The 26,160-nt window shown below is 38.6% G+C and overlaps 2 protein-coding genes across 3 annotated transcripts in view; one reads left to right on the top strand and one right to left on the bottom strand.

Moving 5' to 3' along the window:
• SKA2 (spindle and kinetochore associated complex subunit 2) overlaps positions 1–5,868 on the bottom strand; it is a 29,072-nt gene extending 23,204 nt beyond the window's left edge. For both annotated transcript variants that reach the window (XM_046674213.1, XM_046674212.1), the window contains exon 1: positions 5,782–5,868. In XM_046674213.1, the coding sequence (XP_046530169.1) occupies positions 5,782–5,814 (33 nt within the window). In that variant the 5' untranslated portion in view covers positions 5,815–5,868. The remainder of the gene's footprint in view (positions 1–5,781) is intronic.
• A 545-nt stretch (positions 5,869–6,413) lies between these two features.
• On the top strand, positions 6,414–26,160 carry PRR11 (proline rich 11). Its single transcript, XM_046676200.1, has 10 exons — positions 6,414–6,544; positions 14,474–14,606; positions 15,980–16,130; positions 16,502–16,624; positions 18,585–18,842; positions 20,024–20,122; positions 20,486–20,595; positions 21,469–21,528; positions 21,617–21,713; positions 24,204–26,160. Exons 2-10 carry the CDS (start codon positions 14,479–14,481, stop codon positions 24,270–24,272), a joined length of 1,095 nt encoding a protein of 364 aa, XP_046532156.1. The 5' UTR covers positions 6,414–6,544; positions 14,474–14,478; the 3' UTR covers positions 24,273–26,160.

Here is a 26,160-nt window from a genome sequence, read left to right as displayed (position 1 = left end):
ACATTGTTAAGATATCAGTTCTCTCCAAATTGTTCTTTAGGTTCAATATAATCCCAACCAAAATCTCAGCAGACTTTTTTGTAGAAATTAACAAAAAAAACTTGTTTGTAAATGCAAAATAATTTCAAAGTTTTGGAAAACAAAAGCAAAGTTTGAGGCCTTACACGAGATGATTTCGAGACTTACTATAAAGCTACAGTAATTATGACAGTGATATGACATAATGGAACAAAATAGAGTTCAAAAATAAATAAACCAGCCCACACATACGTGCTAAACTGATTTGTTACAAAGGAGCCAAGGTAATCAATGGCGAAATGATACTCTTTTCAAGATATGATACCAGAACAAGGGAATACGCATACACAAAAAAAAGATCCTCCATGCTTACTTTATATCATATACAAAAATGAACTCAAAATGGACAGAGATCTAAATGTAAAAACTAGAATTATAAATCTTCTAGAAGAAAATATTTGTGACTTTGAGTTAGACAAAGATTTCTTAGATATAACAGAGAAGGCATAAACCATAGAAGAATAAAATGTATAAATTGTACTTCATCAAAATTTTGTAAGTGAGAAGGCAAATAGAGAAAATTAAATGACTCTTGTAATAATAAAATGACGAACAACTCAATTTGCAAATAGGCAAAAGATTTTAAGACAGGTCACTAAAGAAGATATACCAACTGCAAATAAGTACATGAAAAGATGTTCAATATTATTAGCCATTAAGGAAATGCAAATTGAACCTATAATGAGATACCACTATACACCTAGGAGAATGGCTAAAATGAAGAAGTCTGACAATTTGTGAAGTGTCGTGAGGATGTGGAGAAACTGGAACCCCACTACATAGCTTTGGAAAAGATTTTAGCAGTTTCTTATAAGATCAAGCATACATTTATCATACTACCCAAGAGAAACAAAAACAAGTCCACACGAAGACTTGCACTACAATGTTTATAACAACTTTTTTCATAATAGGCAAAACCTGGAAACAACCCAAAGTCCATAATCTGGTGAATGGATAAACAACTTGTGATACTCTATACAGTGGAATATTATTCAGCAATAAAAATAGTCCAACTGCTAATATGAACAACATGGATGAATCTCAAAAGCACTATGCTAAGTGCAAGCAGCCAGACACACAAGTCTGCATGCTATATATGATTCCACTTATATGAAATTCTAGAAAAAGCAAGACTCCAGTGGTTGCCAGGGAGTTTGGGAGGAGGTTGACTGCAAAGGGGCATAAGGGAACTTATTAAGGTGACAGAAATGTACTATATCATGTCTATGGTAGCAGTCACATGACTGTGCACATTTGTCAAACTCATCAAATTGTACACCTAAAATTGGTGAGTTTTATTGTATGTAAATTATATCTCAATCGAACTGATTACAAAAAAAAAGTGATGGATTCACACTTTATTGTATCTCATAATTACAAAAAAGAACTTTAAAACAAGCATTCTTAAGTTTTAAATTCAAGCATTTACTACACAATACACAAAATTAACACCAATTAAGATATGGGACAAGTTACCATAGGAAATTTACAGCAGAGATTGTTTTCCTCATTTATTAATTCATCTTAAAACTTAATTAAATAAAACCTGAGCTTTGCCAGAGCCTATCCAAATCCATTACAGAAAGAAGCAAATCACAAAGTACTACTCTTTTGGACTCGCCATAACAACTTTACCTATAAAAAGTGTTCTTTCAATGTGTTTCATAATACATTACAATAGTGAGTTTTTAATTAGTTAAAAACTTATTTTTTCAAATTATGACTTTCTAAAACACACACTTTTGGTAATAAAATTATTCAGGTTTCAGCAACAAAGGTTGTGGTAAATTACTCACATATACTGAAGAAAGATGTAAGGCAAGAATCAACATTCTGGTGTGCATCCTGCTTTCAGATGCTTTGACAATACTATTGCACTGCTAGCTGTAAAGTACAGTAGTGCAATAAAGTCAGAGCATTCGTTAGCAGTAATAGGTAGGAAAGGAACACAAAAGCATCTTGCATCAGTTGAAGCTTCAGTGAGACAAGATTTTAAAGGATTGCCATTTTGGACAGAAGATATCCAAAACCTGAGAATACTTGTATCAATGTTAAAAAAAAAAAAAAAAAGACTTAAATAGCAAAGTGATATTGTTTTTCGATGATTAACCTATGATTAATATTCAAACAGAAACAGGCATAAATGTAGAAGGAAATTTTGTAAACATGCCCTAAACTTTAGAAATTAACAAGGGTATTCTCAGTACCTTAGGCCTAGTATTAACAAAACTGGTTATAATCACTGCTAAGGCAAAGCTGTGAAAATTATTTCTATTCTGCAGAGATGTGTTAGCTCCTCCATAGCAATTGACTAACTGCCAGATAAAATGAGTCTTTTCAGTAAGAATATCAAAGAAAATAAATGAAAAGTAAAATAATAAGTTTCCCAATCTCTACATGCCAAATCTCTCTCTCTGGAATCTAAACTACAATACAAAAAGCACTTACCAGTTTTTGGCTTGTTATCTCAAAAGTTTACAGACTTTGAGGGAATCAGTGTGTCCTAAACAGGACACCATTAGCCCTACTAACTAAACACTATGGAAGGAGATTTTAAATTTTCACTTAACCTCTAAAACACCTTAATTATAGGAGGAAATCATCTTCATTTCCTTCAAAAAAAGGAAAAATCAAGGAGAAAATAATAACGTGGTTTGGGGTCCAAGATTTAAGTATCAGATTTCCTTGGATTTAAGCCAATTAACATCCTAACCTTTTAACTGGTAAGAAACCGTTCAAAAGTCAGAGATAAACCCAGAAATAAAAACAGTATCATATTATCTCTTTGTACTACCTTTTATGCACAATCACTAGTGGTTCCACAAAAGGACACTAGACAAATACCACTCAATCAATGAGTGAAGGGAAAAAAGTACAAGAACAAAGATTACCATACCATGAGCTTATTCCTCCATGAATAATGTTGATTGATGCAAAAATACTTCCATTATTTTCACTAACCTTCCTTTAAATGGTCCCATTCAGCTCCTTACTTGGATTGAGCCTACTAAGAAATGAACTCAAATTCAGGACAGCTGGAACACGACTGTCTTGATCTCAAATCCTGGGCCACGTAACTCAGATATTAGAATATTTCAACTCTGCTAGCCAAGGATCAGGTTTAAAGGCAAGTATTCAAAAGACAAATGTCTGATTTTCTCAAGTTAATATAAACAAGAAAAATATGAAATACTTTTAAATTAAGAGGATCAGGCTATCTGTCTACAAAATTAGGATAAGTACTTTCTTTTCAAAGTTAAATACTATGCATTCTCTTTCACTTATTAAATACTCAACATTGGTTCCTCAACAAATACTTTATGCAAGTAATGTAAAACCAAAAATCAGGGACCAGCCGGGCGGCATAGTGATTAAGTTCCCGTGCTCTGCTTCATCGGCCCAAGCTTCACAGGTTCGATCCTGGGCACCAACCTAGCACCGCTCCTCAAGCCATGCTGTGGCGGCATCCCACATAAAAAAAAATATAGAGGAAGACTGGTACAGATGTTAGCTCAGCGACAATCTTCCTCACCAAAAAAACAAAAATCAGAGGATTGTACAGGAAATCATTTACCTTTAGAATCTTAGAAATCAAAATGGTTCATCGATATAACATTTTTTTCTAAAAGCACATAGCAAATCTGAAGATAAGATGCACTGTCTTTTACTATCCAATCAATACAAAGCAGTAATAATAAAACTATATAATAGTTCAAATACTTTTTAAAAATCCTAGTGATTACAGAAACAAACTAATAACTTGAATGGGGAAAAAAAAACTATGACTAGGTTACTTGCAAGAACTCAAGAAGAAAGACCTGCTTTTTTCTCTTCCTATCATAAAAAGAATTTTTAAAACTATCCCATCATTCAAATATCCAAAAGTGTAAGAGTCTAGCTACCTCAAAATATTCTAAAACCTACTTTTCTCAAGATGTACACTTAATCGTTTTCCCCTTAAAATGTGTTCAATCTAAAAAAGTCATGTGAGAATATTGATTCTATCGCAAAGTCCAGCAAAGACTTAATTGGTACCTCAAAATTAAACAGCCAACTTAACTTAAATGGTCGGGGAGGGGCGCCTGTTAAAAAAGAGAATTAGTATCATTTAGCATCTTGCAATTAGGCAGAAATATCGATCTGGAGGGAGGAATTCAGAATGGGAGGAGAAGGGTAAAGCAGTGTTAACATTTATGCCTGTTGATAGAATCACACTGCAATCCTTAACACGTTTTTACTTCGTTTAAGACAGTTAACGATAAAAATAACAACAAAAAAAAACACTTTGAACTAAAAGTTCATTACAGGTTTGGAAAGCTGCAGAAAATTCTTCCTTCTTTGCTGCCATTTCTCTCCCTCCCTATCCCCACACACACCCCACAAAGAAAATTAAATCTCAAAACCTTAGAAGCAACTGAAAGCCTTCAAGTCGAATTTGTATATGAAAGACATTACAATTGATTAATACATCAGAAGAAAATAAATTATATCAAGATCTCACATTTTCTGGGGGTGAGTTTCTTCCAGGATCACTACACGTGCAGATGTTAAAGTGACCCAAGATTCAGCTTGGAGAGAGGCGCACAAGCACAAATGATACCTAAGGAGTAATGCCAGGAAATGGCAGGAGGAGGAGGGGCGGATTGCGGATGGAGAAGAAAGATTTTTGGCTTTTTTATTTAATCTTGTTATTTTTCTTTAACAAAAACCCAACAGGAGCTCAATAAGGGGTGCGTCCTCCAAATTCCACGTTTTTAAAGGCAGCCAGCCCAACCCAAAAAACTGGTAATGCAGGGGGAAAAGAAGGACTGAAGATAGAACAAGGGAGCTAAGAAGAGAAGAAAAAAGCGCGGGCGATCAAGCTGGTAGTCCAGGGATGGGAGGGAGGAAATAACGACAACTGGGGGAAGAATCCATAGAAGAAAACTAGGACAGCCCTCCAGCTTGGCGCCCTCGTGCAGGCCAAGCAGCAGCGAGAGTCCCTTCCAATTATTTGCCCCAGCCCCTACTTAAACAGATGAATGAACCAGAGAGCAGGGTACCTTCCTTGTGCCAATCTCGCCCGCGCTCCAGGAACGGAGCTCGCGGCTCAGATCTCCATGGCTCACATCTCTCCCCCACCCAAGGACTGCCACCTCGGGCCAAAAGAAACTGGTCCAGGGACTTCTTTCGTCGCTAGGAAGTTATGCACGCAAGTCTAGCATCCTTTCTCAGACTTTCTCAGCCCGCCTTGGAGAATGAACGGTTCAGTCCTAAAGGGATTTCTCTCCGCCCACTCGGTTTATTCCTCTCCCCACCCTCCATCCTCTTTTCCTGGACTGTGAACGACCTCTCCCCTTCTTGGGGGCATTTAGGGACCATTCCAGTCATGTCTTTTTGCTGGAAATAAGTAGAACACTGTCTGGCACCAGCTACAGCTCTTCGAGGAGCGGAAAGGTCAGAGCAAGAACAAGAAATTCCAAAGGCCCCGCACCCTCAGCATCTCCCGCCATTTCCCACACGAGTTTCCCGGATGTAACCCCTTCCCCGCGGCGGTTAACAGAGACCAGGCGGCTGCGATTCCCTTCGGTACAGAAGGAGGGACCTCGAGTCTGGTCCAGCCTCCGCCGCCCAGGGTTTCCTGCGACTCCAAATTGCGTCCCACCTTGAACGCTATCGGGGAAAAATAAAATACCCAGTAGATCTCCTTCACTTTACACTCACCATCAGTTCCAGCTTATCGACCTCCGCCTCCATGTTGAATAGTTGACATTCCTCAGACCGCGGCGGCGCTTAAGCCGCAAACCGTACTAGCACTGAGGGTCCCTATTGGACAGCTGTCACTCAACGTCTTGCACTCATTGGCTCCTCAGCTTCACCGGCGCCCGCCCATTGGCGACTGGGTAACGCCCCTCCACATGAAACACCTTTCGCTGTTGGACAAAGACACAAAACGCCGCAGGAGGATTGGCTGCTATACACTTTTTTTTTGCCATTGGCTGCACCCTCATCTCTACTTTCAATTTCATAGTTAGGGCTCAGCAGAGAAGAGGTTGCGATTGGCGCAGTCTGAAAAAGAGCCAACCAGTTACACAAAAGCTTCCACAAACAGCAGAGGGGACGTGACACACCTTCTTTCCTCCCCTGCTCCCCTCCCCGTCACTCCCGCCGTCTCGTTATTCATACAGGAAGCGCCTCAGCTCTGATTGGCCGGAGCGTGGTGCTCTCTCAACCAATCACAAGCCAGGCTGTGCCCCTGCACTACCGCGAGAGCGAATCGTGGCGAGACCGTGGCCACGATTGGTCCCTCCACGATAAGGTTTTAATTTTGAATTTTACTTAATGGCGAGGGAGAAGTCACTGCCGGTACTCCATCTAATCCCCGGGCTCTTTGGCTAGTAAGCGCTGGGAGACCTTCCTGAGTTACCTGAGTTCGTGTCTTCCGTAGCTGGGCCTGTTGCTGCTGGCGTTCTTACGGTTTACGGAGGTGAGGACTTTATCTGCACTCGGAGGGGAGATCAAGGGAGGGGAAGAAGAGGTTTGAAGCTGGGTAAGAAGTGCTCGGCCTGGCTCCACCCTAACTATACTTCTATTTAATTGACGCTCTGCAAAATGTTTTGGACCAGAACAGCCGCCTTATTTTTCACAGTTCTTTATATCTTTGCTACTCACTTCTGCATCACTTGGGCGCTTGTTAAAAATGCAAATTATCGGACTCCATCCAAATCCACTGAATCAGAAGATGCATTTTAACAAGATTCCCTCAGTGATTCCTATGCACATTAAAGTCTGAGAACGTCCATTTGTTGACAGGGAATATTACTGTGTCCCCTGATATAGTCTTAATATCGTCCGACGTTCTGTGAGAGTGTCAATTTTAAAAGTCTACTATGTGCCTAATACTGTGCTGGACTGGGCTTTAGGGAGCTGAAATCTCTTTAGAGAAACAAAACAGGAACAAAATAGCAATGCTGAACAGCATTAAACGTAAAATTAAATGTAAGCAAGTACTACCAGAAATAACCCTATGGATGTTCAAGAGGAATCAGTTGAACTGGTAATGGAAATTGATTAATAGACTGAAAGCTGTTTATGGGAGAGTGTAAGAAATCTTCATAAAAATGTGTTTGGGGAAGATGATAATGAAATGCAATTGTCATTTCTGTTGCTGTGACAGCTTTGGAAGTGCCCTCTGACCAAAAGCACTTTTCATATCACAGGGTGGAGTTTTAACGGAAGCAGCAGCGCCAACTTCTACAGAAGACTGTAATTCTTATGCTATTATTTATTGCATCTTCCTACTAGAAATAGTTTTGGACACATCCTTCAACCATATGAAGGTGTGATATGATCTGAAGAACTAAAAACCTCCCTTACCAAGAGATTTTCCAGTATTTAATTGTATTAAAGCATATTCCTTAACTAAAAGAGAACATTTGCTAGCTAACACTTTGCAAGAATGATTTTTTCTTTCATTTATTGAATGAAACATTAATTAGTGCCTGCTATACTCTGAGTCCTGGGGAAACAAAAATGAATAAAGTTTATTCTTGCCTTGAAAAGCTCACAGTCCAGCAGAGTGACAAACATACAAACAAAAATTACAATGCAATATAATAAATGTGATAATAAGGGTGCATATAAAATGTTATAGAAGCACGAAAGAGACGGCATTTCAGCCAGTGTACATCCCATAAGGACAGAAACCATATTGGTCTTGTTCAGAATTGTATCCCAGCACCTATCATATTGCCTGGTGGATTATACGCACTGAGCAAATATCTGTGAGAAAAAGTAACAGAATCTTGAAGGCTATATAAGTTGGCCTGAAGGAGGATACCCCAAGCAGGGGGAAAGACTGATAACACTATAGAAAGTATTTGCTGTTTGGTATACGTGAAGTACAAACTGCTAATCACTAAAAGAAATGAGGCTGCAAAGAGCCATTAGAGCTAAATTGTGAGAAGCTTTGAAAGGTGTGCTAAGGAATTTGGTTTGTCCAGTGGGTGATAAGGAACCTTCCACTACTTTTAAGCAATATCAGGATCACATTTGCATTTTAAAAAACTAACTCTGGTAAAAGTGTAGAAAATGAACTGGCAAGAGGAAAGACTGAAGGCAGGAGGATCATTGGAGGAACACTCAGACAAACCCAAACTGAGGAACATTTTCCAAAACAACTGGTCTGGACACTTCAAAGATATGAATATGAAGAAAGGCAAATACTTATATAAAAAATAAAAGGAAACTGAAGAGACACTACAGTTAAATGCAATGTGGAAAGGGAAAGTTAGCAGCTGTAAAGGTTATTATTGAGATGACTGGGGTAATTTGAATATGGAGTGTTTATTAGATAATATCGACGTTAAATTTCTTGACTGTGCTTATGGTTTTGTAGGAGAATGTCCATGTCCATGTTAGGAAACTCAAGCTAAAGTATCTAGGTATGAAGTATCATGATGTCTGCAACTAACACTGCTCAGCCGAAAACTAAAAACTTTTTTGTGTATATATAAATTTTATGTATTTATATACACTTATATATATTTTATTTTGAAAAATTTCAAACTTTGAGGAAATTTACAAGAATAGTATAATTAACACTCATATATCATTCACCTAGATTCACCAAGTATCTTTTTGTATGGGGTGTGTATATAATATATATTGTAATATATTTATGTAATATTTATATATAATATAGACATACAAATTAATATAATACATAAATAATAATATGTGCATAAATATAATACATAAATTTTTCAAAATAAAAAGAGTAGGGGCAAATACACTGTAGCCAAAGACAGAAACAAGGAAGCCCAGGGGAAAGGTGGTAAAGGCCAGTGAAGTTAGAGGATAGAAGGGGTAGAGATGGTAAGGAGAAGAGACAGGAAGAATTAATCAGAGAAGTATTTCTGATTCCTGTACATGAATGTATGTATATAAGTGTAATATATATATATTTTGTATATTCTGTTTTATAATGGAGTATCCTAATTTCCTTACTTACCTTTTTTTAATCATCTTGTGTTACAGGTTTTTTTTAATCGGCCTTAAATTCTTTTCAAAACAAGGCAGGCAAAATGGAAGGAAGAGTACTTTTCAATAAAAAATAGGAAAAAAGCTTTGAGTAATCATGAAAGAATGAGCTTCTAGGTAGTGTTAGCAATTGGAATCCCACCTAATCCAGCAAAAAGAGTTTCTATGTCTCATTACTCTGCTGGGAAGGGGACAGGTCTATGTGTTTTAACCTATAGGGAGACTGCCATATGCTCTTCCAATTGGACAGTTATCCTCTGCAGAGTGTCTAATGCTTTTAGTAAAGCAATGATAAGAAAAGAAAACCTTAGCTTGCTGAGTCCTCTGTCCTGAGATGGGAATTCATTATCTTTCATTTTGGGAAGGGTGTGATTATTTTTGAATGGAATGTTAATCTAGGAATTATCTCAGACTGTGCCTTTCTACCCAGACAGATTTGACATAGTCTCTTAATTCTCTGCATGTGCTAATTTCTGTATTTAATTAGAAGGCTATTAGAGTAACAGTGACCCAGAGCCCAGGAAACACACACATAGAACACAGACAGAGACACAGGAAAAAAATAGGATTTAGTTCCTAGATTTTTTTTTTCATTGAAAAATGATCTCCAAAATGACATACATCAGCTTCTGTAAGACTCTTTAGAAATTTGAATGCGTGGGCGCTGGAACAACCACGAGGAAAGGGCTAGAAAAAGATGGCTCAGTTTTAGAATGGTAGTACTCTAATTTTCCAGCTAATAGTACATACCAAGCCAGCCCTGGTGGGCTAGTGATTAAGAGTTGCGCCCAGGTCTGTTTCCTGGTTAGGGAACCACACCACGCACCTGTCATCATACCTTGTTGTCTGCGTGTTGCTGTGATCCTTAAAGTTGTGTTTCAGGTGGACAGATTTTAGCAGAGCTTCCAGTCTACAACAGACTAGGTAGAAGGACCTGGCCACCCACTTCTGAAAAAATTGGTTATTAAAATAGTGTGTATAGCAGCAGAGCATTGGCTGACACAGCTTCGTGAGAGGATGGCGCAAAAAGACCAGACGGGGTTCCTCCCTGCTGTACACAGGGTCCCTAAGAGTCAGAATCCACGGGACGGCACTAAACAAAATGTTGCCATGCTTCCATGTGGATCTTCTTTTATTCATCATACTGAGTGGACCATTTCAATCTGGAAATTCAAGTCCTTCAGTTCTGGGGGATATTTTTGTATTGTTTATTGGATAAAATTCTCTCCATTTTCTCTGCTCTCTCCTAAAATTTTTATCTTCCAACTGCTCTATTACATTTTTAAAATTCATGCTTTTTTTTTTTTTTTTTTGAGGAAGAGTAGCCCTGAGCTAACTGCTGCCAATACTCCTCTTTTTCTTAAGGAAAACTGTCCCTGAGCTAACATCTGTGCCCATCTTCCTCTACTTTATATGTGGGACGCCTACCACAGCATGGCGTGCCAAGTGGTGCCATGTCCAGAATCCCACCTGGCAAACCCCAGGCCGCCGAAGCAGAATGTGCGAACTTAACCGCTGCGCCACTGGCCGCCCCAAATTCATGCTATTTTTAACTTCTAAAAGCATTTTGTCATCCTTCTTGTTTCATGAATGCAATATCTTATTTTCTGAAGATATTTCTCTCTGTTTTTGAAGTTTTCTTCTGTTTCTTACATTCTTTCCATTTCCTTTGAAATGGAAATAGCTTTTTTGGTTTTTTTTCTGTTTATTTTGGTCTCTGTTTTTCATGTTAGAGACCTTCCTAAAATGACTCATGATCCTTGGCTCTTATGTGTCAAAGGTAGCACAAAAAATATGATTGGAAACTCGAAGTAGGAAAGGTTGATATTGTCGATCTGTGGGCACCACAATGGGTAATTGATCAAGGACTTGGCCATTTCGGGGGGAACCCCAAAAGTCAATATCTGTAGGCCTTTTTTCTTGGGCCAGCCAATTTCCCTGGAGAAAAATCTAGTCTCCTGCAGTGGGAATGAGGGATGTTGGGGTTTGAGGCAGAGAAGTACACCTGATGACCTGTGTTCTAGGAACTGAGCTGAGGAAGGGATTGAAAGACTCAGTTTTCAGTTCACTATCATCCCTTATCTTCTGTATGGTGACACACACATGACTCTGCTATGCCGAGTGGCCCAGAATTCAGCACCTCTATGGCTAAACTTCTGCAGAGAATAAATGTGCCCATCTTTATTGGATTGTGTCTGGCTGCAAGAATGGGAGGACAGACTCCAGAGGCCTATCTGATCTTTATAAAGACTTTTAATTAGTCCTATTTTAGCCCTACCCCAAACCTTCAAAGGTATCAGATGACTTCCAGTCCCAAATCTTCTGAGAGTTTTAAGAATCGTCTTGCTTCCTGTTGTCTTCTCTACAACATGCAGTCAAGCCTCAGCTTTCCTCTGCTCTGCCAAGTCAATTACCATTCATCCATCTGCTCACCATTTTCCATAATTTTGTTGACATCTATCATCTACTGTGGTCTCTGTTCCCATCCTTTGTCTTAAGAGTTTATGCCTTTTTTATTCCTTTACTGCTTTTTCATGTTTCAGAAGGGAGTGGAGCACCAGTGTGCTGATAAATGTTTAATAAATATATATACATAACTTTATTAAAAATTTTCTGATATAAAGTAATAATATAATAATTATTATAAATAATAATAAAATATCCAATGCTCTTCCCTGTAAATTTCATATGACCAACTGATTCTCATAGAATACTATTGTTGATTTTTACACATTTCTTATATCTATAACCAACCTATGGTTGTAATTTAAGAACAAGTATAGTCCTGACATGAATGTTGGTTGATATTTTCGTTTATAGAGTAAGACAAAGGTGAAACACAAAGACTTATGTTGGAACTTCACTTCAGTATGTATGCAACTTCTTTGATGAATCAGAAAATAGTTTCCAAATACTGGAATAATATTCCTCAATTTTTTGTGCTATTGACAATGTAAATGACTACACACAAGATAAACTTTTTATTTTAATATGCATTAACATTTTCTTCATCACTTTCTTAACAATCAACAGAATAATAAATCAAGCCCTAATCTGTAGTGTTTTATAATATCCATGGTGTAAATACTCCCATCATGGCCAATTTCAAGTTTCCAATGTGAAGTCACTGAATGTGGAGCTGGGAAGAAATGAACAATAATACATCATTCTATAGCATTTTCACTATATAGATACAATAAGGTAAACAACCTCAAGAGCATAGATGATAGTAAGATCATTAGGAAGTGATGAGTTTTGCATATTTGTTACCTTTTAAAATATAAATTATCTAATGGTAAGTTTATATAATTTAATTTTAATGGTGGGCATGTTTAACAACTGACTCACAGACTTCTTGAAAATGTAACACTTGATGTCAACCCCAGCACACCACTGGAGTGGAGATAAAGGTACAGGGTCAGGGGACAGGCGTGGTGGCACAGTGGTTAAGTTCACGTGCTCCACTTTGGCACCTGGGGTTTGTGGTTTGGATCCCGGGCACAGACCTACACAGTGCTCATCAAATCATGCTGTGACAGCATCCCACATACAAAATAGAGGAAGATTGGCCCAGATGTTAGCTCAGGGCCAATCTTCGTCAGCAAAAAAAAAAAAATACAGAGTCAATCCACCAAGTTTAACCAGAATGTCCAGCTCCTTTCTAAAGTCTATTTTCATAACTTAGAGATTGGTGGCTATAGGAAAAAGAGGCAGGAGGCTGGTTCTCTGGGTCAGTTTGATCTCTAACAAAACATATCAAGAGGAGAGAGGGAACAGAAGCCTCCAGGGCTGCAAAGGGGCAGATGGATGACAAGGAAGGGGAGGTTACCATGGAAGTCTCAGATTCGAGGAATCCCAACCAGTGAACTCGGGGCCTTCGGTAGAGGTTTCTAGTGACCTTTCTCCATAGAAAGTTCAGGCAACCACAGGATTGCTGCTTCCTCTGAGGCTTTCCTACTTATCTCCATTCAGAGTATTTTTTGTCCTGTGTTAAGTTTTTTAAAAAAATCAATCAATCCTTTAAACATCCGTTGTGTTTAATAATCCCAAGAATGGCCTTCCTTCTCTGTTTCAGCAGAAAGAAAAAGTGATATAATAAAATTGAAGTCAACTGTTTTTTGATGTGTCTCCCAAGCCTCTAAGAACAATTAAGGAAAACGCTCTGTTAATTTGAGACCTGGCAATTAGTTCAATAAGATGTCGTCAAGAACCTTTTACTCCTAGAAGGGGTAATGATATATGCACTGTCCCCCATTGCCATTAGGGGTGCCCTCTGCAAGTCCGACGCTCTTGGAACTAAGCTGCTTCTGAGTTTTTACAACCTACAGCGGGGTGGGGGAGGTTCTTCAGCCAGTGGAATCTGATCGCTGAGCAAGCCTAGAGCTGCATACCAAGTGCTGGGAGGTTACTGGGTGAACAAGAGTGGAATGAATGTGTATTTTAAAGGCCAATTGTTCATATTCAAATGTAAGTTTGAACGGAAGGAGGCCTAGCCCTTGAGACCATTTTTATTTCTCCTACTTGTGTAGACCTCTTTCTTCCTCAGGTAGCAACAGCTAAAACTAGCAAAGCACTTCTTCACATCAAACTGGCTCTCACTTAATTTTCTTCAGAAAAGGATATGGATTAAAATCTAAACACACCAGATAGTGTTTAAAAATGCTTTAAAATAAATGTTTTGAAACACCCATGTCTTAGATTTGGGGTAATTGTTATTACATTGTGTCACCTATTTAATCTATTGCACCGCAGTGTGTTAGAAAGAACGTGGTCTTTGGAGACTTACAGATCAGGACTTAATACTTTATTTCACTACATTGGACAAATCATCTAGTCTTTCTAAGCCTCAGTTTATTTTTGCATAAAAATGAGGGTGAAAATTCTCTTCCTCCGGGATAATATCTTGCAGGATAGTGAGGAGTCACTGAGAAATGTATGTGAAGATGCCTAAAAGTAAATGGACATTGTAGAATGGTTAATAGTCCATTACCAGCTCTACCTATTGCAGTGGATGTTACGGTAAATGTTACTGGCAAATATAACTGACTATAACCCACTTATATCCATTTTCTCTGTTACATAGAAAGGGAAATTCACTTAACGAAAAAAACAAGACAAGCAAAGCAAAATTAGAGATTAATGTAATGCCAAAGCCAAAGTCTCTCTAGAGATAGTTTAAATCTGGGTTTAAACTTTTCTCCCTTTCAGAGAACTTCTGGAATGCTCGTAGTGACTTATTTCCTAACCAAGGTGGCAGTTACAAGGGTGTGTTCACTTTGTGATAATTCATTGAACTATACACTTAAGATTTGTGCATTTTCTATATGTATATATTATTCTTCAATAAAAAATGTAAAAAAAAATTTCTCTGTAGAAATCATGCCCAAGTTCAAGCAACGAAGAAGAAAGCTAAAAGCCAAAGCAAAAAGATTATTCAAAAAAAAAGAAGCCTGTCATTCTCAGTCCAAGCTAATTACACCTCCCCCTCCACCACCCTCACCAGAAAGGTAAGTCATAAGGTGGAACAGAGAAATTCTTAAAAATCGGATCAGTTTAGGATAGAGTGACAAGATTTAGCAGATAAAAATACAGAATGCCCAGTTAAATTTGAATATCAGATAAACAATGAATATGTTTTAGTATTATCCCATGCAACATTTGCAATATACTTACACTAAAAAATTATTCATCCTTTATCTGAAATTAAATTTTATCTGACCATCCTGAATTTTATGTGGCAACCGTAGTTTAAGAATCCAAATAAAGTAAGAATCTCAAGGAATTGTGTTGGAGGTATAGAGTAACTATTTTCTCCTTTCCTAGTCAATTTAATTGCATAAATCTAGCAACTAAGTGATGAAAGAAAGATATAGGACTGGAATTTAAATCTTAGTTTTGGTAAAGTTTGGTCACTTATTCTCTGGGACTCAGAGCTTAAATGCGTTATAGAAAGAGACTCAGTTCTAGGAACCCTAGGGTACTAGTTTCCAGGATAACATACTTTATACATCTTGTTATAGCTCTCTTTCTGGAAAAATTTTTAAAACAGACCCTCAAAAAGCAGCAATCATGATATCGCCCTTGACTCCTCTCTCTCCTGAATATTGAAAAAGCCCTCTAACTGGCCTTCCAGTTCTGCCCTTGCCCCCCTGCAGTATATTTCAGTGCAGCCCCTAGAGGGAGCCTGTTAAAATGATGTCATTGCTCCTCTGCTTAAAACTCCTTTGTGTGTCCCACAAGGCCTCTCTGGTCTAACTCTGACCTTATCTCCTGATCCCCCATGCTTCAGTCTCTCCCCCTAGACACGCTGGCCTCCTTGCTAGCCCTCAGACACCTCAGACAAGCTTCCACCTCAGAGCCTTTGTAATTACTGTTGCCCTTGCCTGAACTGCTCTTCCCCCAGATGTCTGCATTGCTAGCTTCTTTACTTCCTGTAAGTTTTTTCGCAAAAGTCACCTCAGTGAGACTTTCCCTGCCTGCCCTATCTAAAATTTCACCTCCACCCAACATTTCACATTCCCCCCTCTTGCTTTTTCTCCTTAGCATTTACTCACTATTTAACAACCCATATATGTTATTTATTTACTTATTTTTACCTTTCTTCCTTGAGACTATAAATTCCATGAGGGCAGGGTTTTTATCTGTTTTCTCCATTACTGAATCCCTGATGCCTATTTATTTACTATTTATTTTATTTTATTTTTCACTATTTACTCAACAAGTATTTGTTGTATAAGTGAATCTCCGAATTCTAGAATTGAATGAAGAATTAGGTAGTCTCTGCTCCTGAGTCATACTATAAAACTAGCTTGTTATTTAATTAGAGGCTGTTATTCCAACTCAGGAGTTTTTGCTTTGTTTGGTTTTGTTTTTCCTACAGAGTAGTTATTCCTTCAACAGATACACCCCTTAGCAAAAGCTGGCTAAGAGCATCCTGGAACTTCAAATGTCCCAATATCAAAGATGCAGTAAAACTTTGGACAAATAGAGTGTGGTCTATATACAACTGGTGCCAGAACTGCATGAGCCAGGTATGGGTTGAATATACCTGTTTTCAGCAATACAGTTTTTCTACATGCTTAGTATGTGAGTTCACGTTTGTGTATGCCGGGTCAGTACAACATGCAGGCTAAGCTCAGAGAAGGTGAAATTATGGGGTCATGTCTGCCTTTGCTTCTGCAAAACATACATCAAGCCATTTTTTGGTCTTTTTTTCTTGTCCTTATCATATTGCTCTTCAGATTCTGGCTTGTTTATTTTATTATTACTATTTTTTTCTTTGAGGAATATTAGCCTTGAGCTAACATCCGCTGCCAATCCTCTTCTTTTTGCTGAGGAAGATTGGCCCTGGGCTAACATCCATGTCCATCTTCCTCTCTGGCTTGTTTATTTTTGATTTCAGAGTTTAGAAGTATTGAAAGATACCATCTTTCCATCCCATTTCTGCCACCGGGAAATTCACAATCTAAAACAACGGTTTCGCACTTTGGAAAGCGAATTATGCAAGCTCCAAGAAGCATTGAAGGTTGGTATTGTCAAATAAAAAACAAATCTGGAATTAGGTAAGGAGGGAAGGGATTGTCCCCCATAGGAATCCCAGTGTGCTTTTACCAGAAGGAGGAATGGCCACAGGCGAGTGCTAGTCCTGGGTCTGTTTGCTCTCGGATCTATTCCTTAAACTTCAGAGGCTCTGCTCTGTATTGCAGGAGGGCTGACCCCTGCAGGCTACATTTCCCGAGCTCCATGTCACCTGGCTTCTGGTTGTGCCTGGCTAATGGAAGACACTGATGAGAGACTAGAGGGAGGGAGAAGATGGGGTGTTTTTCCTCTTCATTCTCTGTGTTGGGCGATTTCTCCAGTGATGGTTGTTGTTGTCTCCCTGACTTCAGCTCCCCCTAAGTGAGTCTGTGTTTCCTGATTCTCTGGGTTAACCCAGTTCCAGAGATCTGGTTACACTGCTCTTCCCTTTGACCCTCCAGCCTCAGGGTATTCATGGCTTTCTGGCCTTGCTAATCTCTGGTCTGCCTCACCGTCCCTTGTATGCTTCTCAGCTCTTCCATCAGCAGTGTAACCACAGAGGCAGACACTAGAGTGATGTGGCCTCGAACCAAGGAATGCCAGTAGATACCAGAAGCTGGAAGAGGCAAGGAACAGATTCTTCCCTGGAGCCTTGGGAGGGGGTGTGGCCCTACGGACACCTTGATTTTGAACTGCTAATCTCCAACACTCGGAGAATGAATTTTGACTGTTTTAAGCCATCCAGTTTTTGTGATAATTTGTTATAGCAGCCATAGGACACTAATAGACCCTCTTACTTCACAGAGTCATTGTATTCGTTTTCTGGGGCTGGCGTAGCAAAGTAGCACAGGCTGCATAGCTTATACAACAGAAGTTCAATTTCTTACAGTTTTGGGGGCCAGAAGTCTGGGCTCAAGGTGTTGGTAGGGTTGGTTTCATCTAAGGTCTTTCTCCTTGGCTTGCCTTCTTACTGTGTCCTCAAATGGTCTTTTCTCTGTGCGTGTGCCTGGTGTCTCCCCTGTGTGTTCAAATTTCCTCTTTTTATAAGGACACCAGTCAGATTGGGTTAGAGCCCACCGTACGGCCTCCTTTTAACTTAATCACCTCTTTAAAGGCCCTATTGGGGCCGGCCCCGTGGCCAAGTGGTTAAGTTCGTGTGCTCTGCTTCGGTGGCTGAGGGTTTTGCGGTTCGGATCCTGGGCGCGGACATGGCACCGCTCATCAGGCCATGCTGAGGCAGCATCCCACATAGCACAACCAGAAGGACCCACAACTAAAAATATACAACTATCTGCCGGTGGGTCTATGGGGAGAAAAAGGAACAAATAAAATCTTTTTTTTAGAAAAAAAGCCCTATCTCCAAATACAGTCACATTCTGAGGTACTGGGGGTTAGGGCTTCAACACAGGAATTTGGAGGAGGGACACAATTCAGCCCCTAACAGCCATGTTCCAGCCCCTTGGCCTTTTTACCAGTTCCTTGAATACACTATATTCTTGGCTGCATTAAGTTTTTTTCCTCTACCAGGGACTCTGTTCCCCCTGTCTTTATGTCCCTCCTTCACCTGGTAAGCCTAAATTCAACCTTGAGATCATGGCTAAATATCACTCCCTGGGCCTCCAGCTATTCATGCTCACAGCACACTGCATTGCTCTTGTTGAAGTATTGTTTTATTTTGAATGTGTTTGTGTATGTTTAATGTCTGTCTTCCTCACGAGACTGTCAGCTCCATGAGGTGACAGACAGAGCTCACATTGTACCCACAGTGCCTGACATATAGCACACAAAAAACAGATAGATGAATGAATGAGTGGATGAATGAATGAATTTGCTTGTGATAAATGAGAAAATCTTTTGAAGCACATGGTATACTGAGAAAGCATTCAATATGCTGTATTTGTTGACTCTCGGCCACAAGAACCAAATTAATCTGTTGTTTATTTGCCAAATGTAATGTCTACTTCCAGACGGTCTCAGAAAATTCTTTCTGTCCAAGCTGCGGTCAAACATGTCACATGAGTGGTAAACTTACAGATGTGCCTGTGTGTGCTCTAAACACCCCTGGAGAATCTGGAGCTGAATTTCCTCCCACACTGCCACAGCCAGTCATTCATCTTCCTCCTCCACCTCCGCCTCCACCCCCTCCACCGCCTCCTCTGCCTCTGCCTCCACCGCCGATAGCGCCTTTGCTGCTCAGAAAATCCAATCTCACTAAAGAACTTCAGGTAAAAAACAATCTAGTAGAGGTGTGTATTGGAAGAGTAAACTCAAGTGGCCTTTTAAGTCTGGGCTAAGGGCTTTGGCATTTTGCTCTGATTCCATATCTTAATTGTGTTTTTAAAAATTCGGTCCTGGATCTGGCCCTGTCACCTAAGGGTTAAGTTCCACGCACTCCGCTTCAGTGGCCTGGGTTCAGTTCTCAGCATGGACCTATACCACTTTACGGTGGCCTTGTTGTGGCAGCAACATATATACAAAATAGAGGAAGACTGGCACAGATGTTAGCTCAGAGCAAATCTTCCTCAAGCAAACAGAAGATTAGCAAGAGATGTTAGCTCAAGGCCAATCTTCCTTAGCGAAACAAAAATAAAAACAAAAACAAAGACAAAAAACAAAACCTCAGTCCCCTGGGAACTCACGAAAGCTGGATTTAGAAATGAAAGTGATTTTTTTTTTTAAAGATAACTGAATGAAATCCAGTAGAGTGGGAGATTCCTATCAGCTTCTCAGTATATCTTTTTACAAAAATGAAAACCTTCCTGGGAAATCAAATTAAGAACAGAAGATGGCTTAGTGAGTGAAGTGAGAATAAAGAGTTGGTGGATCCTAAAGTATAATGCCATTAGGCTGGAGAACCAGTCTCCATTAGAGTTACTTATCTGCCAGGGGGACCAGAAGATCTGTGATTCACTTAGATAGGCATGACCCTGTTTAAAAATCTGTTGAATTTTCACTACAGATACATTTCGTTTAAAATGGCTGAGTTAAATCCATAGCCTATTGTTATATTTGCCCTAATGTATACCTCCCTGAGTATTCGTTCTCGCTCTAGGGAACTGAGTCTTCATTTTAGGTAGTTCAGGCAAAACTTCACCTTGATTCAAGGAGCTCCTTCAACTCCTGTCTTATTATAGTGACTCCCAAGGAAAATGTGTAGTTGCAGGGAACTAGCCCATCTCTTATTTACTATCAAAGCCTTACATTTTGATAAATACTTTTCAATAGCCTTCGCATCCATGGGTACTGAAAACAGGATGGTTCTTGCTAAGTGGAAAGAATTTGATAGGCTCCTTGGGTAAATGAGAGTTAATTTTTAACTCTAAGTCTTTAAACCCTAGATTTGGATTTGCATTTGACTAGAAATCCTGGTTCCAATTTGAATTCTAATCTCTCCATGCATTTTAAGGTTGGACCGTTAAAAAAAGATGGACCTATGCAGATAACAGTTAAAGATCTGCTGACTGTGAAATTAAAAAAGACACAGAGTTTTGATGAAAAGAGGAAGGTAAGATATCATTGACTATATACATGGTCTTTCAGCTTTTAACCTAGTTATCCCTTTCTGGAAAATAAGCATTAGTCTTATGTATAGAAGCCATTCTGAGGTATTTAATGTTTTATTTATGTAATTTTGAATCTCTTCAACAAAATGTGTAGATCCCAAAGTTATTTAATAGGCAGTTTTATCTATCAACCATTAATCCCAAGAGGTATAGATAGACTTTGAAGCTTTGTAATAAAAATTGAATAGCGTAGGGGATATGTCTTACACATACCCAGCAGTGAAATGTTCACTGTTTCAGCATGTTTATATTTTGAATGATATTTTTAAATGTGTTTTTAATTGTGTCTCATTTTTTGATTAAAGCATGTACCATCACCAAAGGCTCGGAATCCACTAGTTACTGTCTCTGACCTGAAGCATGTTACCCTGAAACCAAGCTCCAAAGTGTTAACTCAAGTGACAAATGTCTTCATGTGAGGAACTGCACAATGTTATGCTCTACTGCTGCCTAAAAGAATGAGTTTTTGCTTATTTCTAACCTTAGAAGTTATCTATATACATATATATATCTGCTTATGTAGAAAAATTGAAATTTATAGAAAAGTTTAATGAAGAAAACAAAAATCATGCAAATAATCCTATCTTTGGAAATAATCACTGTTAACATATTGTTGTTTATCATTCTAGTCTTTTTCTAAGCATATACTCTATTATTTCCATTTCATGATGCTGTTTCTTATAAGATGCCATTGATTTAATAACAGATTTGAGGGGAAAAAGAAATATCAAGAATTTTAAAAGCAGCTTGACTTCAGAAATAATAAAATGTAAAAACTAGTATGTCTTGTAATTAATGAAATATGATGTGTGTGTGTGTGTGTCTATACCTGTGTATAATCGTATTGTACATACAGCTACGGCTCTTCCCATGTAATGTGTCATGAACTTTCCCTTGTATTATATAAATTAGTTTAAAGCATCATATTGACTTCTTCAATATATGCAGTTTATTATGTGTAAATTTCATAGAAAAAATTCTGTTTTGAGACATTTAGGTTATTTATGATTTTTTATTTCTGTAATTCTTCAGTGAACATGCTTGTCCGTCATCTGTGGGTATGGTTGAGTTTTTCCCTATGATAGTTCTTATGCATGTAATTACTGAATCAAAAAGTATTACTTATTAGAATGATTATATCCCCTTATGCTCCTATTGGCATCTACTGCTACTTTTTAATGTAAGAAATTAGTGCTTTCTAGGAGGTTGCCTATAGAAATGATTGCTTTGCTTTGGGAAAAATGATAAAATCTGGCGAGCTCTAACTTTTATATCTTTATTTTATCAGTACTCCTGGTAAAAGCCAGATAGATCTACGGAAACTACTTAGAAAAGTCGATGTAGAGAGGTAACACATTCCTTATCTTTATGCTTTCTAAATCCATTTGAAAAATTGGCATAAAATATGGCTCCTAAGATTTTTAATACCTTTGCAGGAGTCCAGGTGGAACCCCACTTACCAACAAAGAAAATATGGAAACAGGAACTGGGCTGACCCCAGTAATGACCCGGGCTTTGAGGAGAAAGTTTGAGGTAAGCCTTTAGAAAAAAAGACGTGGTTCCTTTTCTTCAAAATCATTTATTTAGACTCATAATCTAAAGCATCTTGCTGAATAATAATCATAATTTTTAAATGGTACCTTATGCTTTACAAAGCACTTTCATATTTAGACTTCATAAAATTCTATGAGGCAGCTAGGATTATCATCTCCACTTTAGCAATGACTATCTGGTTTCATTAACTCCTTTAATAAGTATTTATTAAGCACTTCCTATGTGCCAGGCATTGTGCTATAGTACCAGGTAAGCAAAAACAGACACATCTACTGTCTTGGAGCTTTCAGTCTAGAGAGGAAAATAGAAACTAATCATATAATCACATATTTGTATAATTTTGTACTGGAGTAAGTGCTATGAAGGAAAGAAACAGGGTTCTGTGGGAACCCATAAAGGAACTTGATCTAGCCTGGATGATCTAGGAAGAGATGAAGCAAGACTTGGAGGATGAATAGGTATTAACTGGGAAGGGTACCTCCACGGTATGAGGTGGCCCACCGTGGGTGTCAGGGAGGAAACAGTTCCAGGTAAAAAGAGCAGCATGTGCAAGGGTCTCGTGGTGGGGAGAGATCATGGCCTCTCTGAGGAACTGAAAAGTGTCCGTTGTGGCTGTAATACAAAGTGAGTCTGACAGTGGTGAAAAATAGAGATGGAAATGTAGATAGGAGTCAGATCACGCAGAGTTGGTAGGAAAAGGTCTTGGCAGCTTTCTTCTTTGTCACCTACATGTACAACCCACACACCAAAATCTAGTACATCAGCTGGCCCTTGCATGATTTCTTCCAAACCCTGTTTGTTTCCTTATCTCCCTGATCACCTCTATCATCAGATCTGTGAGAAGCAGGCATCCTTCTGCCTCCCCTGCTTAAGTGCTGGGACACAGAGCTGCTGGTCTCTTTGGCTATGAAGCTTCTATTTCTATCTCCCTCTGGCAGCAGAGACACACTACAGACTTCACTGTTGACACTCTCCCACCCAAACACTGCTCACTTCATTTTCTCCTTAAGAATCAGTGCGTTTTGCAGGACAGCTTGGTTTCCCATTGCCAATCAACTTGGTCCTCCTGGGCAGTGTAGGCATGGCCAGATTCCTCTTTCCTTCTTTTGGAGCATCCAATAGGAGTCTACCCCCAGATCATGTTCCTTGGTGATACCACAAATTGTAAAGGACAGGGGCAGAGGACAAACACCTCGCTGAAGGATTAAGCCCTTTCCTTTCTTTGTTTAGCTCTGGGATCCTTTTTGTCCTTGCCCCACCCCATAACTACTATAGTAGGTTGGGTAATATGAAAACAAATGAAAATAGAATAGATAATAATAAATAAATAAAGCACATATTGCACAACAACATCAGAAATCACAGATAAGACCTATGCCATATGTTGTACTCCCCAAAATCTACTTAACTAGTGTTGATGTAAATAAACAATAACCAATCTATAGATAAGACAGATAAGGTGAGATTTACTTGAACAAAGCTGAGGACTAGCCCGGGAAGTCAGTCTCCACAAAGGAAGAAAGCATTCTGGAGAAGCATGGTTTTCAGTACAGTTTTATACCTTGTTGGGACAAAGAACATACATCAAACCCACTCAGGATACATATTCATCAAAGTTTCAAAGAAATATTCAGTTGCAGATTAGCAGGTCAACATGACCCTCATCTCCGGGAAAGGAAACTTACCTTCAAAGGAGCACCCATACTGGCTTCGGAGGAGAGGAAGTAGGCATCCTTATTTGCAAAGAGTGCATTCTTTTACTTTGAGATAATGTTTAATGCATCCTTGTCTTAATGGTTAAGGCAGATGTACAATATAGGTTTGACAGGCCATAGTCAGGCCAAATCAGGTTTAAACCAGAATAGCTACCCCATATACCTCAGTATGTGAAAATTTCTTATCACTAGGAGGATGTCCAGTAAAAACTGTTTTTAGACATAGAATGACCTTTCCCATCCAGCCCTTAGGCTTCCTTTTTCCTTTAACTCTGAAGCAACTGTGTTAGTTAGGTTTTGCATTTGGCTACAGGTAACGGAAATCTGACTTCAGTGGCTTAACCAACGAGGGGCTTATTTTTCTTACCTACATATTCCCTTGGGAAGTAAACAGTTCACAGCTGGTATAGCAGCTTCACCATGTCATCCCTGCTCTTCCATCCTTAATGTATGGCTTTTATGCTCATGGTATAGAATGGCTACACTTCGGAAGACTCATGTCCACATTCTAGGCAAGATAAGGAGAAGGGCAAAGGGCCAAATGGATGTGCTAGCTAAGCTACCCCTTATCTCTTTAAACAGGCATTATCCAGGAACTTCTGATTACATCAGGGACGCTAAGAAAAGTGGTTTTTAGAATCTGGGTGCACTGCTGCCCTGCACAAAATCTGGCTTCTGTTAGTGACGAAGAAGGGGAACTATGTTGGCCACAGGAACATAATTCACATTATAATTGGGACTTTTGTTTTCATAGCTGGCTCACCCTAGAAGCCCAACTCAAACTCTGCCGCTTTCTACAAGCAGCTTTGATGAACAAAACTGATGCCAACTCTGCCAGACTCCTTGTGATGATCCACAAAATGTACAGATAAAATCACTCTAATATTCTTTTTTCAATATAGTAGGGTATGTATAAATAATTGTGCTAAAATATAATTCCATTTGAAGAATTAAAGTATGTATGGAGCCCATTTATACCATGGTATAAAGTGGGTATTTGGATATTTTCTAGTTTGCGTGTTCAGTAAGAGAACAGATGGGAAAATGCAATCTCCAAAGTGATTTTATCCTGAAATTACCCAGTTTAGGTTAGAGAAGTTGTTCAAATTTAGCTAGATAACTGTAGCTTGTACTCTATAGGTGCAGTTGTGACTTTAAGAAAATAACCTGGTTCTTGTTCATCTTGAGAATTCTTGGGTAATTGAAAAGAAAAGTATTTTGGCCTGTAAAGTTCATGCATCATAAGTGCTACGAACTTAATGAATAAAAAAGACCCTCTAATTTGATTTCTATTTGCTATAAACAGTTAGGATGTTAGACCATCCCCCATCCAAACCCAACTATTTTCTGAAAGGATTTGAAGCCAAAGGTCCGACGTGACCCTAAAAATTAGAATGTATCATTTCTAGCATCTTAGGTATGTAGTTAGATCTGGCTCACTTAAGTCTGAGATATTCCTTACTTTTATATCTGCTATCCACATTCATGACGCTAAATATAAATTTCGTGAAGACCTCAACACGAACTTGTTTTTTCCACAGTGCCCTGCCAAGGATTCTCTGAGGTCCATAGTGGGTTCTCTGTGAGACCTGATTCCTTGTCCTCAACAACTTGTTCATTCAATAATAGTAATAATGCACACCTTATTGGATTTTTTTCTTTCCAGCCAGGCTAGAGTTGCCAGATTTAGTAAATATAAATACATGACACCCAATCAAATTTGAATTTCAGATAAACAACAAACAACTTCTCAGTATACATATGTCTCATTAAACAACGAATAATTTTTTTAATATAAGTAGGTCCCAAATATTGCATGGGACATATTTATGCTAAAAAAGTATTCATTGTTTACCTGAAATTCAAATTTTATCTCAGCATCCTATATTTTACGTAGGCAGCCCTATCAGTCAGTCCCCTACAAAGTTGCCCAGGATTTCAGGGAGCCCCAAGTTTGCCAGACATGTCCACTTGGCAGAGGATACTAATATAGCTTCAGCCAGGATCCCCGTCATTAGCGTGCTAAGTATCATAGAGGAAGGGGAACTCTCATTAGGGCGAGTGTGACTGAAGGTGCAGGATTAGCTTCGATGCTGAAAACTTCCGCTGCAGTTCCAAGAATAAGGATAGAAGGTCCTCATGGATAGGAAACAAAGAGTTTCAGATCTTCACTGCACTTTCTAGCCTGACTGGAAGTAGATACCCAGATGATATCCTTGAAATATTCTCTGATTAGTTTAGGCTAAAAAGATATTTCATCAATTTCCCAGAAATGCCTATATTTCCACAGATAAATATAGCTTTGAGATGCTAAATACAGGGTTGTGGAAAGTCACCAGACTGGAAAGCAGACCCTGTTTTGTTCTTATGAGACCCATATTTATGTTTACAACACATTTATAGATGAAAATTAAATAGATAATGAAGTTAAGAAACATTTCTTCTGGTAAACTTTTCTTTTAAACCTGCTAGCTACATTTATATTATGTAAGAATAAAGGGAATGATCACTGAGAATAAAGCAATTGAGTATTGTATCAGAATGTTTTATGCTGCACTTCTAATGTTTATAATATTAATAAACCACCATGTACTATATCAATTTAATTTAAATGATTTGATCATTCTTGTGGGATAAAGGTTCATTTAAAAAAATGTTATAGAAATCCTATAAATATCTGTAAAGCTGCTACTGCCATTGTACCAGTATTA

This window comes from Equus quagga, chromosome 11, assembly GCF_021613505.1.
Source record: "Equus quagga isolate Etosha38 chromosome 11, UCLA_HA_Equagga_1.0, whole genome shotgun sequence".
In the NCBI taxonomy this organism is placed as follows: Eukaryota; Metazoa; Chordata; class Mammalia; order Perissodactyla; family Equidae; genus Equus; species Equus quagga.
Note: the sequence above shows the minus strand (reverse complement) of the source record. Positions and strands in the feature narration are given on the sequence as shown.

What these genes read in the sequence shown, in the direction of transcription:
- PRR11 (XM_046676200.1), top strand. Translation starts at nt 14,479, where the DNA reads ATGCCCAAGTTCAAGCAACGAAGAAGAAAGCTAAAAGCCAAAGCAAAA. An exon ending in ATCTCACTAAAGAACTTCAG is followed by an intron (nt 18,843 to 20,023) that starts GTAAAAAACAAT and finishes ATGCATTTTAAG; the next exon opens with GTTGGACCGTTAAAAAAAGA. An exon ending in AGAAAAGTCGATGTAGAGAG is followed by an intron (nt 21,529 to 21,616) that starts GTAACACATTCC and finishes ATACCTTTGCAG; the next exon opens with GAGTCCAGGTGGAACCCCAC.